General features: G+C 36.9%; 2 protein-coding genes across 8 annotated transcripts in view; one reads left to right on the top strand and one right to left on the bottom strand.

Annotated features, from left to right (window-relative positions):
* dlgap1a (discs, large (Drosophila) homolog-associated protein 1a) overlaps positions 1-15,198 on the top strand; it is a 98,238-nt gene that overhangs the window by 1,009 nt on the left and 82,031 nt on the right. For 5 of the 7 annotated variants that reach the window (XM_077536091.1, XM_077536073.1, XM_077536065.1 and 2 more), the window contains exon 1: positions 11,159-11,304. The exons of 1 other annotated variant lie outside the window; for it this stretch is intronic. The gene's annotated coding sequence lies outside the window, so the exon portion shown is untranslated. Of the gene's footprint in view, positions 1-11,158; positions 11,433-15,198 lie in introns of those variants that run through there. One more of the 7 variants, XM_077536048.1, reaches the window with a different exon arrangement.
* cahz (carbonic anhydrase) lies at positions 1,712-6,277 on the bottom strand. The gene is made up of 7 exons (XM_077536027.1): positions 6,121-6,277; positions 5,829-6,026; positions 4,297-4,415; positions 3,906-3,998; positions 3,676-3,738; positions 3,411-3,566; positions 1,712-2,131 (listed from the first exon to the last, which is right to left on the bottom strand). Exons 1-7 carry the CDS (start codon positions 6,152-6,154, stop codon positions 2,012-2,014), a joined length of 783 nt encoding a protein of 260 aa, XP_077392153.1. The 5' UTR covers positions 6,155-6,277; the 3' UTR covers positions 1,712-2,011.

The raw sequence follows: 15,198 nt of genomic DNA, 5'->3' as shown, positions 1-15,198 counted from the left end.
TAAGCCATTTGTTAAGCAGACATGAAGATTTTCTTATCGTCGCTGTATAGATATGGCTCGAGTCAACGTTCCCTGTGGCCTCTTCATTGCTTTACATTTGCCTGCAGGGTTATACAAGGTTGGTATTTGCAGCTGTCCTGCACATCTGCTATGGTATCTTCTGCTTGTTGAACTCCTTCAGTTGCTATCACATTGCGTCTATTTTACGGCCACACTTATCGACTTCAGATGACATTGTAATGTCTCTGCTATGCACTCAGTTGATGTTGACCAGTCCGTTTCTGTCTCATTTATTTGTGGCATTGTATTTGAAGTGGTGCTAGTCATGTTTTAGTCACTGTCCACAACCTCGAGCATTTGTCAAGATGTCATTGAGGCCAGGATGACTTGATGGTGATGTTGAAGCACATACAAACAACAAATGAGGGCTACAGCAGTTGCAACATTTCATTTATTTTTGAATTCACATGATCAATCACGTTTTCACATTATTTGTGTGTTGTGCCAGAGGTTTGGAACTTTGGATGTGTCATTATCACAATTTTGTTGTTGCCATTGACGCACAGTGCGTTGATGCAATGATGTCAACAATAGAGTGCTTAGAAGGAGTGCACAGAGATGAAATGACTCACTAAAATTCGTAACCATACACATACTATCCATCCATTTTCTGAGCCGCTTTTCGTCACAAGGGAGCCTGTGGATTGTACCCCGCCTGCTTCATCTAAATTGCTTGCCAGACAATTGCAGGGCACACAGAGCGGCAAAAGTGCGAGCTTATCTTCATCATCATCTTCATCAGTCTCTGCATCCGGCCTCACTTCATAGACGGATGTCCTCTTGCGGCTTTCAGCCATTTTCAAAGTATGCGATGTGGTCGGGGGAGCTACAACGATGAAAAGCTGAATCTGAAGGTTAGCGGCTACATGCTACAAACACTCGAAGTGTGCATGCGCAGCTAGAGACGAGCACGCACGACATCGTTACGGCAGATTGATTGACGGGATCGAGAACCAAACGTTAAGATGATCCACCCGGAAGACGCAGAGACCAAAGATCCTCGAATGCACCTTTTAGTCAAAATTCGGGATACGTAGGAACGGAACTCCGACGTAACTCGAGGACTCCCTGTACTTTGCTGGACAAGCTTTTCACGAGAATCATTATTAATTAATAATAATTATTATGCATTAATTAATTATTAGTTTTTTGTTTTAAAAAAAAAATTAATCTAAGAAAGACTAAACACGCATTGAAGTTGCAGCCATTAGGCAAAACAAATCTAGGTCTGTCAGGTATAACAGTACAAACAATTTATTGGCAATACCATAAGACAAAACAAACAAAAATCAAACTTGGTTGAATTTTTCATTTTTCAGTAACCTAGCATAACAATTGTTGAAGTTAACACAATTTGGGTAAGTGTAATTTATCGACAATATTTATATAAAACGTAACAGACAACACATGCCATGAAACAATTTAATAAGAAAAAAAATGTGCAACAAATCACAGGTGATCATTTTGTCCCTTGATAGCTCAACTTCCCACGGCTTAATTAGTGTTTGACCAAGCTAAAACCTAACTGTGTTCTTTATCTAAATTCAAGGTTGTGACGAGACAAATTCACCCCATAACGCTAATAAAAGCATTTACTGTATGCTGTTCAGTGAAAGGACAAAGAAGGAGAAAATGGATTGAGAAAGTCAAGTGATGTAAATGAATGTTTCCCATTCTTTATTGATCCAAGGCACATATTTTATATTTGAAAAGAATTACACACCTCCAAACAAAAATACCACAAAAAGTGGAGACAGATTAATTGCCATCTAACATAAAAGCATTTAATTATTCTACCAGTCACTATATGTCACAGGAATAGATAGCTATGATATTTGTAGTAAATAAATAATTTTCATACCAATTGAGTCAAACTAAGTAATTTACCTGATGATTTCTCACAGCACTCTAATGTGCACATTAGGAAACATTGATATAAATGAGGCCACATTTATTTGAAGGAGGCACGGACTTGCCGACCCTTCAAAGGTTGAGGAGGTCGGTAGTTGTCTGCCATGCAGCACTCATCCTCCCCTTTTCCACTGAAGAGCAGACTACGGAACATCGCCATCTATGAATATGAAGGACACAGATGGCTTTCTTTTACATATGCAGTAGCTGCAACCATATGAATGCATTATGTAGCAGTTGACTTGAAACGGATTATGCCAGAAGGCCGTTGAAAACAAAATCTAACATGGATGAATGCGTTTTTCAGTAACAGCAACATGAGAGGTGGAACTGGTTAATAATTATAAGAATAATACGCAGAAACATTTCATTGAATGAGCCTGCTAAACCTGCATTTGTGTAGGATTTATTGTGAGTCAAATTTGACGTGTATGTGTAAGGAACTTTCAAATTCTCTCAAGCTGATGTTGATTGTCCCCACCTCAGCGTAACCTACTGACAGAATGACTGACCTTGAGATACGAGTTTGAGTTGATATATGACCATGCTCGTAACTAAAATTACTTGGATCTGAAGTCGGCATTGAAATGAATAGAAATGGGATTAATTCGTTCCAGCCGTTCAAAAGCAAACAAACAAATAAATAGATAAATAATAAAATTAAATAATTAAAAAAAAATAATAATGCAATTTTACTAAGAAAATAGCACTCTGTAATATTGTACTTTTTACAAGCATGTAGCATTTAAATAATTAAAAATAATTCAACTGTTTTTGTCATACAATGCATCGCTTGAATGGCCATTGTGCTGCTGCCCACCTTGGCCAGCTGGGGGCAGTCCAAATAAATAAAATAGAAGGATATGCTGTACATGGACGTTAGTCTCAGCACTTCTAAATTCACCTCAGCTCCTCAAAGAGGACAAAGAATACATGACTTTAAATGCTGTTGAATGACTAAATATGCTTCATCATTTTTGTACTGTACAAATATCAGTTGATGGATGCACTTTACATTATTTCTTAGCATTAATATTGAACAAGACCAAAGGCATCAAGCAAGCAAACAAAAAGGAAGGGACTGGGCAAAATTAAAATTCATGGCTGAGTTCCTATTGGTGAAAACCACCGTTGCCTTAAAAGAACATAAAGGCTCGGCTTACTTTTGCAAAACACATCTGAAAGATTTCCAAAACGTATGGAGGAGAATTCTATGGACTAATAAGCTGGAAGTTGAACTTTTTTCAAGGTGTGCATCTCTTTACATCTGGCGTAAATGTAACACAGTATTTCAGAAAAAGAACATCATACCAAAAGTCAACATGGTGGTAGTATGATAGTCTGGGGCTGTATTGAATGAATAAATGAATGTTTGGTCTAATAAATGGACATCATAAATTGACTACATTACTTGCATTTGTTTATCCCTTGTACTGTACCTGTGCAGGGCTGACACTTATCGGCTCCTTGAGGACAATCCATGTGACACTCTCCAACAGAGGTGGTGTGGTCAGAGAGCCATCATATGTCCAATAGTCCAGAGAGACAGGAAGAAGAGTTTGTGGGTCAAAGTTAGCAAAGGTGGTCTGCATTCCCTGTAAGTGTCACAGAATAAGTAATGAAGGGAAAGATTATCAAAATGTATATCTTTTAAACTAGATCATCATCATAATGTTTACAGTGAGTCATCATAATGGAAAAAACCTTTGTTTTAATAGAAGCTAAGGCATCCAACACTTTCTGCAGTTTGGGGTTGGCAGCACCAATCTGGAGGATATCAATCACAGTTAGTGCAAAGAAAGAATCATTTTTGTTTTTCATTTTTCATAAAGATTTTAGGACATAGTTGAGTCAATCATCATATCTTCAATAATCTACAGTGATTGGGATTGACTAATAATTGACCATATTGCATCAGTAGTCTGCAGACCCACCTTGAGTAAGACCCCAACCACAGCAAGTCCATCAGGTTGGCTGGCCGCCTCTCCAAAGCTGGGATATTTGGTGTTCCAGTGCACCAGGTGAAGCTAATAAGGCAGTATAAGTGGAAACATTGAATAATTAGATATGCCATCTTTGAAAAAACAAACAAACACAACATTTTAGGGTTGTTTTTTTTTAATTAATTAATTAATTTATTTATTTATTTATTTTTTATTTTTTTTATTTTTTTACAATTAGCCTACAATTATTTATTTGTTATTGTTGTAGTTGTGCATACAAACCGAGCTCTCTTCCAGCCAGCCACAACAAACACATTTTAACCCTTTTTAAAATGTACATTCTTTTGTTGATGTTTTTTTGTTTTTTTTTTGCAATACGTACCTCACATGGGAACTTGATGCCATTGATTGTGTGCTCAGAACCTCTTTCATCACTGGCTCCCCAGTGGAAATGAAACTGCTTCAGACGGTATGTTCCTGAAATGGGACCCCCAGTGAGGGCTGCAAGGAGACAATTTGAATTATGAACAATTTAACGTGAAATTTATTAAAAGGACGATGGTATCAATTTTATTTCATTCTAAAATGTCTCTATTTTTATATTTCAATGTGTACTTTGAGGTCACCTTCAGAATTGCCCTATGTTCTTTACAATATTCTGCCATTCTGGAGTCGTGATCTATTTTTATGTTTGAAATGAGTTAATAATGATTAGTATCTTCTTCCATATGAGAAGTTTGACCAGGGCATGGTGTTTATACAAGTACATCCTACTAACCGACCAGATAGTGAAGTAAAGGAGTAGTGGCATCATCAGATGTTGTTATCTGCTGCAGTGCACACAGCAGGGTGGAGACATAAACAACATAGCCAGCCAGATAAAGACATGAAGGAATATTTGCAGTACAGTAATGACTAAGTCTATATATATACTAGCAGATGCTGAATTACACTATACTGTATATTGCTCAATCGAATTGTGGATGAGGTTTTCATGCATGACATTTATTCCGTCAATATTTTGACACAAAGTAAATGACTGTTGCATATGATGAGACATATAGTCAAATATTCAAGAAATTTGAGCAAGAATTGCAAAATAGAAAATCATGATTTGTATATATATATATATATATATATATATATATATATATATATATATATATATATATATATATATATATATATATATATATATATATATATATTAGGGGTGTGAATTGCCGAGTACCTGACGATTCGATTCGTATCACGATTCACAGGTCACGATTCGATTCGATACCGATTAATCCCGATACGAATTTATAAGTCGATTGTTGCGATTTTTTTTCAATCAAATTTAGAAAATACTAATCAGTAAGCTTGTAGAGTGTAAGATTTATATGAAAATGTATTATTTATTTATCTGAAATTTCAGTCTTATAGAGGTTGTAATCTGTTTCATGTTTGAACAGCATTAAAATAAAATATTAAGGCTTAATGTTCCGTTCATATAACATTCTTCCATTTCCATGCTCAAGGTGTGAATCCTAACCCGAAGTCAGACGTTTTGTTGAATATTTTTCCATTAAAAATGGAAGTTTAAAAATTGATTCACACACAAAAAAAAAAAGAAAAAAAAAGAAAAGGCAATGATGGTAAGACGTTGAATCGGTAAGACTACCGAATGAACAATTCTGAGCTCTTTAAAAAAAAATTAAAAAAAATAATAATAAAAATATCGATATTTTTTTTATTGAATCGATTCGAGAATCGCGCGATGTAGTATCGCAATATATCGCCGAATCGATTTTTAACACCCCTAATATATATATATATATATAAAAATATATATTTTTTTTTCTGCAATTAGATAAAATTAACATATTCTTAGAAAGTCTACTAGATTATGTTTGTGAAGGGTTAGACACCTACTAGAAGAATCAACATCATCCGAATAGTCAACCTGGAAGGAGTGTCCATTGTTGAGAATTCCCATGGAGTTGGAGGGGTCATATTTGAGTTTCAGTGGTTTCAGAGAGGGTGAAAACTGGGTTTCCTTCGGAACGATGTTGATGGGAGACTGTCTGGGCCCATTGGCTATTGGGAAACCTTCTTCCCATTTGTCAGGACCTATATGAAACGAGTTACCAAAAAAAGGAAAACATAATAATAATAATAATAATAATAATAATAATAATAATAGATGCACGTGGGTTAAACTCACCATTATTCGGTCCGTATCCCCATTTATGAGACATTTCTCTCCTCAGCACCAGCTGCAATAACACGAAGGTGTGACAAATAGAAGTGAATTTTTAGAATATACAAATGTAGCGGAGAAGTGACAGAATGATGTCAGCGGGACAGCAAGTGTTTATATAGGCTCCCTGGGTTCTCACCCGAGTGGGTTTGGCTTGTTTCTGCACCTGCGCCTTCATTGTGCAAGGAAGATGGCTCAGTGCGCGATGCGGTCCGAAGTTATTTTCTCCTGCTGCTTTCTGTAATATCAAGAAGTAGATTTGCGTTCTAATGCTTCAATCGGCATATCTTATACGGCTGTACAGTATCAAGCATCGTGTTCGCAGGATCATATTGTTGTCTTTCGATGAAGTATCCACCGGATTTGTTTGCAATATCCTGAACACGAATTTTCTTTCAGCGCGTGCCAGCGCTCACGAGTCTAAATCGTCATCCACGTAATTCAATATCAAAGCTCTTCACTGTTATAGAGGAGAACTTCTTACCAGTTCTATTTTTTATTAGATTGGGTCTAGTCTACAGGTGGTCCCATAATGTTGTAACGTGATGCGCTCTTGTTATTTATTTATTTATTTATTTATTTATTTATTTATTTATTTATTTTAATGGCGACACTCAATTTAATAAAATAAAATACATAGAAATTCACGAGTTTTAAAAAACAAAAACAAAAAACAGAATTAGCCATAAAGTTGTTTTTTTTCCATCTCCCCTGACCCTGATGTTAAAAAAAAGCAATAAAATATAAGTACAGCATAGACACACAATTTAGTAAAAACATAGGATGGAACTAAACAGCTCCTGACACACTAAGAAGACATTCATTAATTTGGGGCGTTTGTTCAGAACATCTACACAAAATATTAGCTATTATCTTCTTAGTTTTTTTGTTTTTGCCTATTTTGTCACCACAGTATGCTGTTTTTTTTTTTGTCAAACTGAAAACTTATCAAGGCTCCCCTGTAGCTTCTATTATCATATGTGGCAATGAATAAATCATTATTTAAAATGTTACGTTCAGCCTATCCCAAACATTTAAAAGTTTAACAAATGTTTCACCGGTAAAGCGAGACTAAAGCACACTCATGGGAGTACGACTAGATAAAAGCATTGTGTAAATAATGTGCTTGTGTCATTGAGATAAGATTTTATGTGGTTTGGCACTAACTAACTTAAAAATAAAATGGAATTCACATTCAATGTATTGCAGGTTACATAATGTTAATGGATGGTTTCATCTTAATGTGTACTAATAAAACCATTTTTCCTTGATGTCAAAACGTCTTGACAATCTCAATAGCAGCATTTTGTTGTTAATATGTACACCTCAATTTGAAATCCATTATTTGTTCTTCCATCGTCCCATTCGGACTGTTTCGTACATGAATGTCTTCAGTCATGCTCCATTTAAAATTGCAACCATAGAGTATCCGCATTTGTAAGTATGGCAATAGCTTTTATGCTGACACTCCCAGTTGAAACCTATTTGTCAAAGTATGGTCAAGCATAGGCCTTTATGTTTGGTAGGTCAACTTGATGTCCGCTCCTTTGATTCCTCCCCAACATATGCTGCACAATTGTGTGAAACTGTCACACAATGACTTCACAATCTTCTCCATGCTCACTTTACATCGTGAGTCAATTCTGCTTCATGCCCGTGAAGAGGTGGCCAAAATCATGCAATATTTCAAAAATGAAAAATGAAAACCTCTAGCTTGGACACGTGTTGTAAACATGTGTCCATCCGTCCATTTTCTGAGCTGCTTATTCCTCAGAAGGTTAGCAGGAGTACTGGAGCCAATCCCAGACAGCTTCGGGCAGTAGGTGGGGTACACCCTGAACTGGTTGCCAGCCAATCGCAGGGCACACATTGATGAACAACCATCCAACAGTCACAGTCACACCTCGGGACGATTTAGAGTGTTCAATTAATCTGCCATGCAGGTCTTTGGAATGTGGGAGGTAACCGGAGTACCTCGAGAAAACCCACGCGGGTACGGGGAGAACATACAAACTGCAACCAGGAAGGCCGAAGCCTGGACTCAATCTCAAGTCCTCTGCACTGGGAGGCGGGCGTGCTAACCAGTCAGCCACCGTGTCGCCTTGTACATACCTTCAAGCTTTTAGGTCATGTTTTACAAGGCTCAATGTGGCCACTACCGGCAGCACAGACAACATCAAGCTGATAAGAGAGGAGTAGGAGGGAATTGGAGGAATTCTCATATCGACTTGATGTTGTCCATGCTGACATCGGTGGCCACATTTAGCACTTGTAAAACATTAAATAAAAATGTATGTATAATACGTGTCCAAGCTAGAGACACACACAGATATTGCATGCAGTTGTAAAATCTCCTGTGACCTCGTTGATGTTCTTCTTTTTAATTAAAAAATTAAGAATACTGGGATTTTGAAAAATACAAGCAGGGGCAATATTGTAGCCTACATTGTAAGTTATAGTGTGTTTTTTTTTAGCTTCTGTGTATGTGTATGAGCTCTCACAACAGCAGTCATTTGCTGCCACCTACTGTACATGTGAGTATAATATCATTGTAAATCTTTTTATTCAAAAGAATTTTCTTGATACCTAAAAGCACTTATCTCAGCAAGATATAAGTTTGTATAAATTCATAAATAATTAATAAATAAATAAATGAATAAATAAATAAAAAATTTTCAGTTCTTAATGACTGCAGATCAGAGGTACCATGCTGGCTATAATCATTAGCCAGATGGTCCAAGGACATAGCTAGTTAAAGCTCTTTTTACTGGACTATCATACAACTACAAAGGAGCATTGATATTGCTTTTTATTAATAGCACACTGTGGAAAAATGTTACCTGTAAATTGCTGCTTCAACATCATAATTGAAACCCATAATTAGAATCATGGGAATGATGACTCTGCTATTGCCGAGGCAACCCCATTGCCATCGTTAGCAGTGTATATCGGTGTAGCCACTCCTGTTGTGCCTTGGCCACACACACTAAAATGTTTGTCTTTTTAAACTGTAATTCCATCAAAAGAAGACAGAGTAAAGTGGATTAGCATGCAGTGGCCATGCATAATGCCATGTACAGTATATTTTTTGTCTGAGCAGTTTCAATCAGCACAATAATGAAAAATAAAAATGTTTGGCTCAGTTGTTCTGACCATTGTATCTGGACTCCACAAAATGTAGCTTGTGGAGTGGGAAGAATGTCAAATGGTATGTTTGCCCAAGGCATCAGGATATTGCAGGTCTTTGAAAAAGGCTGCATCTCAACTCATTTTAATGCTTCTTTAAACTGCAGAAATTTTGAGAATGTAATTTTGACACAATATCTTGTTTAGTGGACTTATTTCCAAAAGGTGGATACTGTATACTCTCATTTTAACAGTTCTTAGGATGCAATTACTCGGACAAAATTGTCCTTTGATTTGTATTTGATTATCATAGAGGGTGTCCCAAAAGTAACAATACACATCCTTGTTATTTTTCCATTTTGAGTATTGTATGGGCAGAGGTAAGGTTATGAACATTTGACATATTTCAGTTCTTGGAATATGTAATTTCCTGGACAGTGGCTCACCAATTGACATTGGACCAGTGGTGAAAAAATGCCACCTGACGCAAAACACTTCGAGCCCTATTTTTATGCTCAGTGCAAGTCTAGCGCAATTGAACCAGCTCCCCTCAATAATGCATTTAAATTTTTCAGAGGCTGCGATTGGCAGGCAACCAGTTCAGGGTGTACCCTACCTACTGCCCACATCATCTAAATCCTTAATTTGACAGCTCTTTCAATTCTACCCCTGAAATCAAATTATTTCTGGGAAAAATAAAATAAAAAAAGATTATGATTTTTAGGCCTTTTTTATTTTATTTTTTTTAAATATTTTTTTTAGGAAGGTGACAATATTTGATACGGTCCATGCATTAAAGTTTCCTTCATGGCAGGTTACAATGTATCCGACGTAATATGTCACTTGGGATGAACAGAATTAATAACTAACAAATAATAACAACCATAGAGAGGCGTTCTATCAGCCTATTTCGTTCTAGGAATGTCTAATCAAGTGTAGGCAAATTGTTCAGTTCTTTTCCCACTTTTCCTTCAAAATAAAATTATTGGCTAAAACCACAAGGTAAAGTAAGCAAAATATACATACTGGATTATGTTACAGTGTAAACAGATCTTTTAACTTTTAGCTGTCGATAAAATTTGGGGCTTTGTGGAAATCCAGTGAAATTTCTATTAATATACACTATCAAATATTAAAATTATAGGTGGCTCAGAATTTAATTGACCATTATTTTGGCAATTACTTTCGAATTTTTGTTTAAGAAAGTGGCGAATAATAATAATAATAATAATAATAACAATAATAATAATAATAATAATAATAATAATAACAATAATAATAATAATAATAATAATAATAATAATAATAATAATAATAATAATAATAATAATAATAATACACAACAATAAAAAATGAGCATATGCGAGTTGCCAAAAGCATTATTATTATTATTATTAACATTTATTTGTTGATTTATTTATTTTTTGTTTCGTGTCTGGGAGGGGGTATGATCATGGGGATGTTGGGGGGGGGGGGGTTATTGTAATATGGATGTTTTAATTGTTTAGCACCTTGAGTTACATTTTAATGTATGAAAGGTGCAATATAAATAAAATTTGATTCGTCTTCTTCTTCATCTTTTCTTCTTCTTATTAAGTAATGTTAATGATCATATAATGGATGCATACATAATATGCCTAATATTGATAACAATCATCATCAACAACATCATCATCATCAAAACAAGTGGGAGAGCAAATCTGTATAGTGTATTGTATACTAAATGTAATATCACAGTTTCCTTGGAGGACACTAAAGTGTCCGTGGAAAAAAAAATATACAGTACATACTTTTATTTTGTAAGCGAATACCGGAACCATAGTCGTAAAGAATGGCGCTTTTACCTCAACCACTGACCCACCGTCGGCTTTCGCCACTTGATGCCCACACATTGACGTTCGCACATTCACACAGTCTCTCACTCACTTTCTGCCGGTGACTACGTGGACACCGCCGTGGGCACACGAAGGGGACGTGTCTGTGGATGCTAGTTGTTTAGCGATGATGTGAGAGCTGAACGAGGTAAGCTCGTCCGTCTTGCACCTTGCAGTCTATCGATGGGTCAGGCGTTGGCGCGCGACACGTTCTGGAGTGAACCAACAGTTTCTCTGTAGCGATGCTGCTGTGGATTAATGAGTCACCTCGCACCGGTAAGGAGAGCCTGTTTGAACCAGGGTTCGCCTGTATGATAGTCGTCGGCTTCATCAACTCTCTGCTGCCGTGGCTCGTAAAGCTTCAAGCATCATCGGCATCTTCAGCAACACTGTCGCGCTGATGGAGATCCAGCGCCGCGGCCGTGTGGTTGTTTTTCGCCAGCATTGCCTTATGTCTTATGACGAATGGCTTAATGCCTTAAATATGTCAATTAGGATTAACCAACCGCCCACATTTATAACATACTTTGTGTGTGGGTGATATTTTGGTAATACGATTTTAGGAAGTGCGCAAACATGACTCTAGAAGGTAATGAATGAAAGAGTTTCCCAACCGCTCGAAGCAACATTTCATACCCACTTCGCATGCAAGGCTCCTTATATGTTAAGGACATCATGTAAGAACTGTCTCTGATCTGTTTTGCAGACAGTGGCAAAAGGTTGCATTTTGCAGGGAAAAAAACATATTTAACAGGTTGTTGCTCTGCCGGGTAATTCTTATTATCCCAAGTTCAAATGAAATGTAAGATTCCAGTGATGTCAAGTGTGATGCAGTGCATTCATCCTTGGCTGGGATTTGTCCGCCTTATCTTCTTCCGCTTCAGTGAGAAGTTGTGAGGAGCTTGAGTCAGATTGTCGCCTGTGGCTGTGGATGAGAGGACAAGAGATCTGTGCATGCTTCTAATTCAAGAGGACCAACTGGTGATGATAAGAGTGTGGGCAGAGTGTCAGTGCTGAAAAGACTCCTTTTGCATTAATACAGAGTCCCCACCAAGGTAATTATAGTTCATGAAAACGAATGTAATATCTACGAGTACAAATGAAGAAAAAAAATGCAGAATAAACACTAGAATGTTTTTGAAGTATATGCAATGACATTTTTGCCAATTGTAAAATGTCATTGGGTGTCAATGAATTTCATTTGGAAGCTCTTTGTTAATTTCAAACGAATGTGTTTCGGCTCAGCCGTGTGTTGCCCAGATTTGATATCGATCAGTAACTTCATTACGAAAAAAAAAAAAAAAGTCGAAGCAAAATCTCAGCATCGAGGCTTTGCTCCACCTGTGTTCTGTGGACTGTTGCCGTGGATACCATTCGCAAATAAGTTGGCACGATGACAAAGAGCCAAGACGTCATCTGTAAAAGACATAGGCTGTCCAAAGTTTTGACTCCATCATGTTAAGATGTGGTGGGTTGGAAGCAAATTTGAGTGAAATTGCGAGCGAGTTTTTAAAAAGATGGCAAAAAAGAGCACTTCCAGACAGCTGGGCTGCGGCGACACTGCAGGCAGGCATCCACCGGTGGCGGTGAAGTTCTGGAAGCAATGTGTGATACTTCAGAATAATGTGAGTATGAGTCAATACTCACTTTGTTCCGTAATGTGTTACAAATGGGCTTTTCTGAAACACCATAATGTAATATGCTTTCTTTTACAATAAAACTGTCACATGCTGATGGCTTCGCATCTTTCCAAGTAGTAACCACAACAAAAAAGAAAAAAAGAAAGAGTATAATAACTTTTGGTACACCCTGTATAGATAGATAATTGTCAAAAAGATGACGATTGTGATGAGTTAATTCATGCTTGCATTAGCGAGAGATGACAGCTCTCGGATATGCTGCATTGTTAACAGATCATGTGGGAACACAGCGACTTCTAAAAGTTGATACATGACACGTTTTGTCACAACTGCTTGATATTCATTTATGGTTAGTTTAATGGGCAGTGTGGTTTCAGTTATTGTTTTTTGTTCAACATAGGGTCTACTTGCTTCCTTTGGTCAAGTTTACATTCATTAATTTAGTATTGAGCACATCTGTTAGCAGGCTGACCATAAATTACCAAGTGAATTTTCTGTACATTTACAAATAAATGAATTAATAGAGGTAGCCATTCATTCAAGTCAATGAAGCGAGCTGTTGCGGAGCAACAGGCTCGTGGTTAGCACCTATGAGGCTTGAATCTCGGCTGCAGCCTTGTTGTGTGACAGTTGCATGTTTTCCTTTGTGCTCTAAAGATTCTATAGGTGACCTTGTGATGTACTGAATGCTTGTTTGCCTGTATGTGCTGTGTGATTGGTTGGCAACCAGTCCACGGTGTACCCTGCCTTCCTTCCAAAGGGGATAAACTGCTCAACTGAGGTCCTGATGAGGATAAGGGTGCTAAAGAAAATGGATAGGTGGAAGTCTGAGTTGAACCTAACAAGTATCTTGTTTTTAACTTTTCCATCCATCCATCCATCCATCATCTACCACATATCCTTTTAACTTTTCATTTTTCAAAATAAACAACAAAAACACTTCAGTTAATGTTTACCATCACAAGCCATAAAGAATGCAAAAAAAAAAAAAATGAAGGATGCAGTTCGATTAAAAAAAAAAATTGTGAAATGGTTCAACCCCAAAATCTTTCGTTCCACCATGTTTTGTACTGCTATATTTCAGCCAGACAGAAAAAACAAAGCAAAAATGAAAATATAACCTCCTTTGCTGAGGTATTACAAACACACAGTTGCATGGGTACAATAAAAGTTGGCAGGGGCTGAACCTTTACAAAAATATTTTTTATTTTTTTGGCTGGAGATACAATAAACAGTAGGTGGAGATGTTCTGTGCATGAAAATATCGGTGGCCAAAAATGATCCGCCGCCGATAATAGACTTGCCACGTTGGTCCATCTCACTCTCAAAACAGATTGGTCAAATCTACCACAAAAAAAACAAACAAACAAAGATTGCATTTGACCAATCTAGCTGGTAGTTATGTATCCGACAGATCCTTTAGTTAAAACAACCACTGTAGAATGGTAGATGTTTTCAACCAATATATATTGGAGCAAAGAGTACATCAGCTGCTCTGTGTAGTTTTTAGCTACAATAACAAAATCACATGAACTTGGTCCTAATAAGGAGTTTCCGACAGTCTTGGTATAACCACAATCAACAATGTTGGAAAAAATAATAAGGTTTATTTCACCTCTTGACTTCATTTATCTATACAAACATGATTTATTGTCACATAATTCTAACTAGAGTCACAAAGCAAGCAATAATGTACTTGCCAAGAACAGTAGAAAACTAGCAATCATTCGTCCAACCAAAATGCAATATGTGGGCACATACAATGGCAAAAAAAAAAAAAAAAAAGGCCATATAATATATGTATATGTTACAATATAAATCTACTCTTTCCATTTCAATCATACTTACCGGTGAAATGTTTGTCCACAGCCTTGGTACTGGTGATTTGCTCAGTGTACTACTACACACGTCGGCATTTCCGTACATAACACGTAGTCCGAGAAAGGTTTCCTGGGAGGAGCAAGATCACGGCCAAGCGACTTCAAGATTCTTGGCCTATTGGCCATCCAGTCATTTATATAGGTCAGTGGTCAAAGTGCTGTGAATGAGAAGGAAGTCATGTCAGTTGGCAGTGATAAATAGCTGATTCTGAACAAAAGATGAAGATATTCTAGCGTATATTTAGTCAAAGAAATCAGGGTTTTTCCTGGCTCAAATTGAGGCGGTATCACCCTGACTATGGTGGGTGACTACCGATACCAGGTATTGGTGCCAATACCTGTCTTATTTTAAGGTATCGGTACTCACAGCAGTGACCGATACCATTATGGGCCACCCTCCTGCAGCCATTTTACGATCGGGGACTAGGAATTAGAAATTGTATGAATACAAAGTTGCCATTAATTTTTTTTTGCCATTTTCTTTAACTACAATTGTTTTACAATTGTTTACACTATTATGTT

This window comes from Festucalex cinctus, chromosome 1 (genome assembly GCF_051991245.1).
Source record: "Festucalex cinctus isolate MCC-2025b chromosome 1, RoL_Fcin_1.0, whole genome shotgun sequence".
NCBI classification, from domain to species: Eukaryota; Metazoa; Chordata; class Actinopteri; order Syngnathiformes; family Syngnathidae; genus Festucalex; species Festucalex cinctus.
This window is presented reverse-complemented; position numbering and strand designations above follow the sequence as displayed.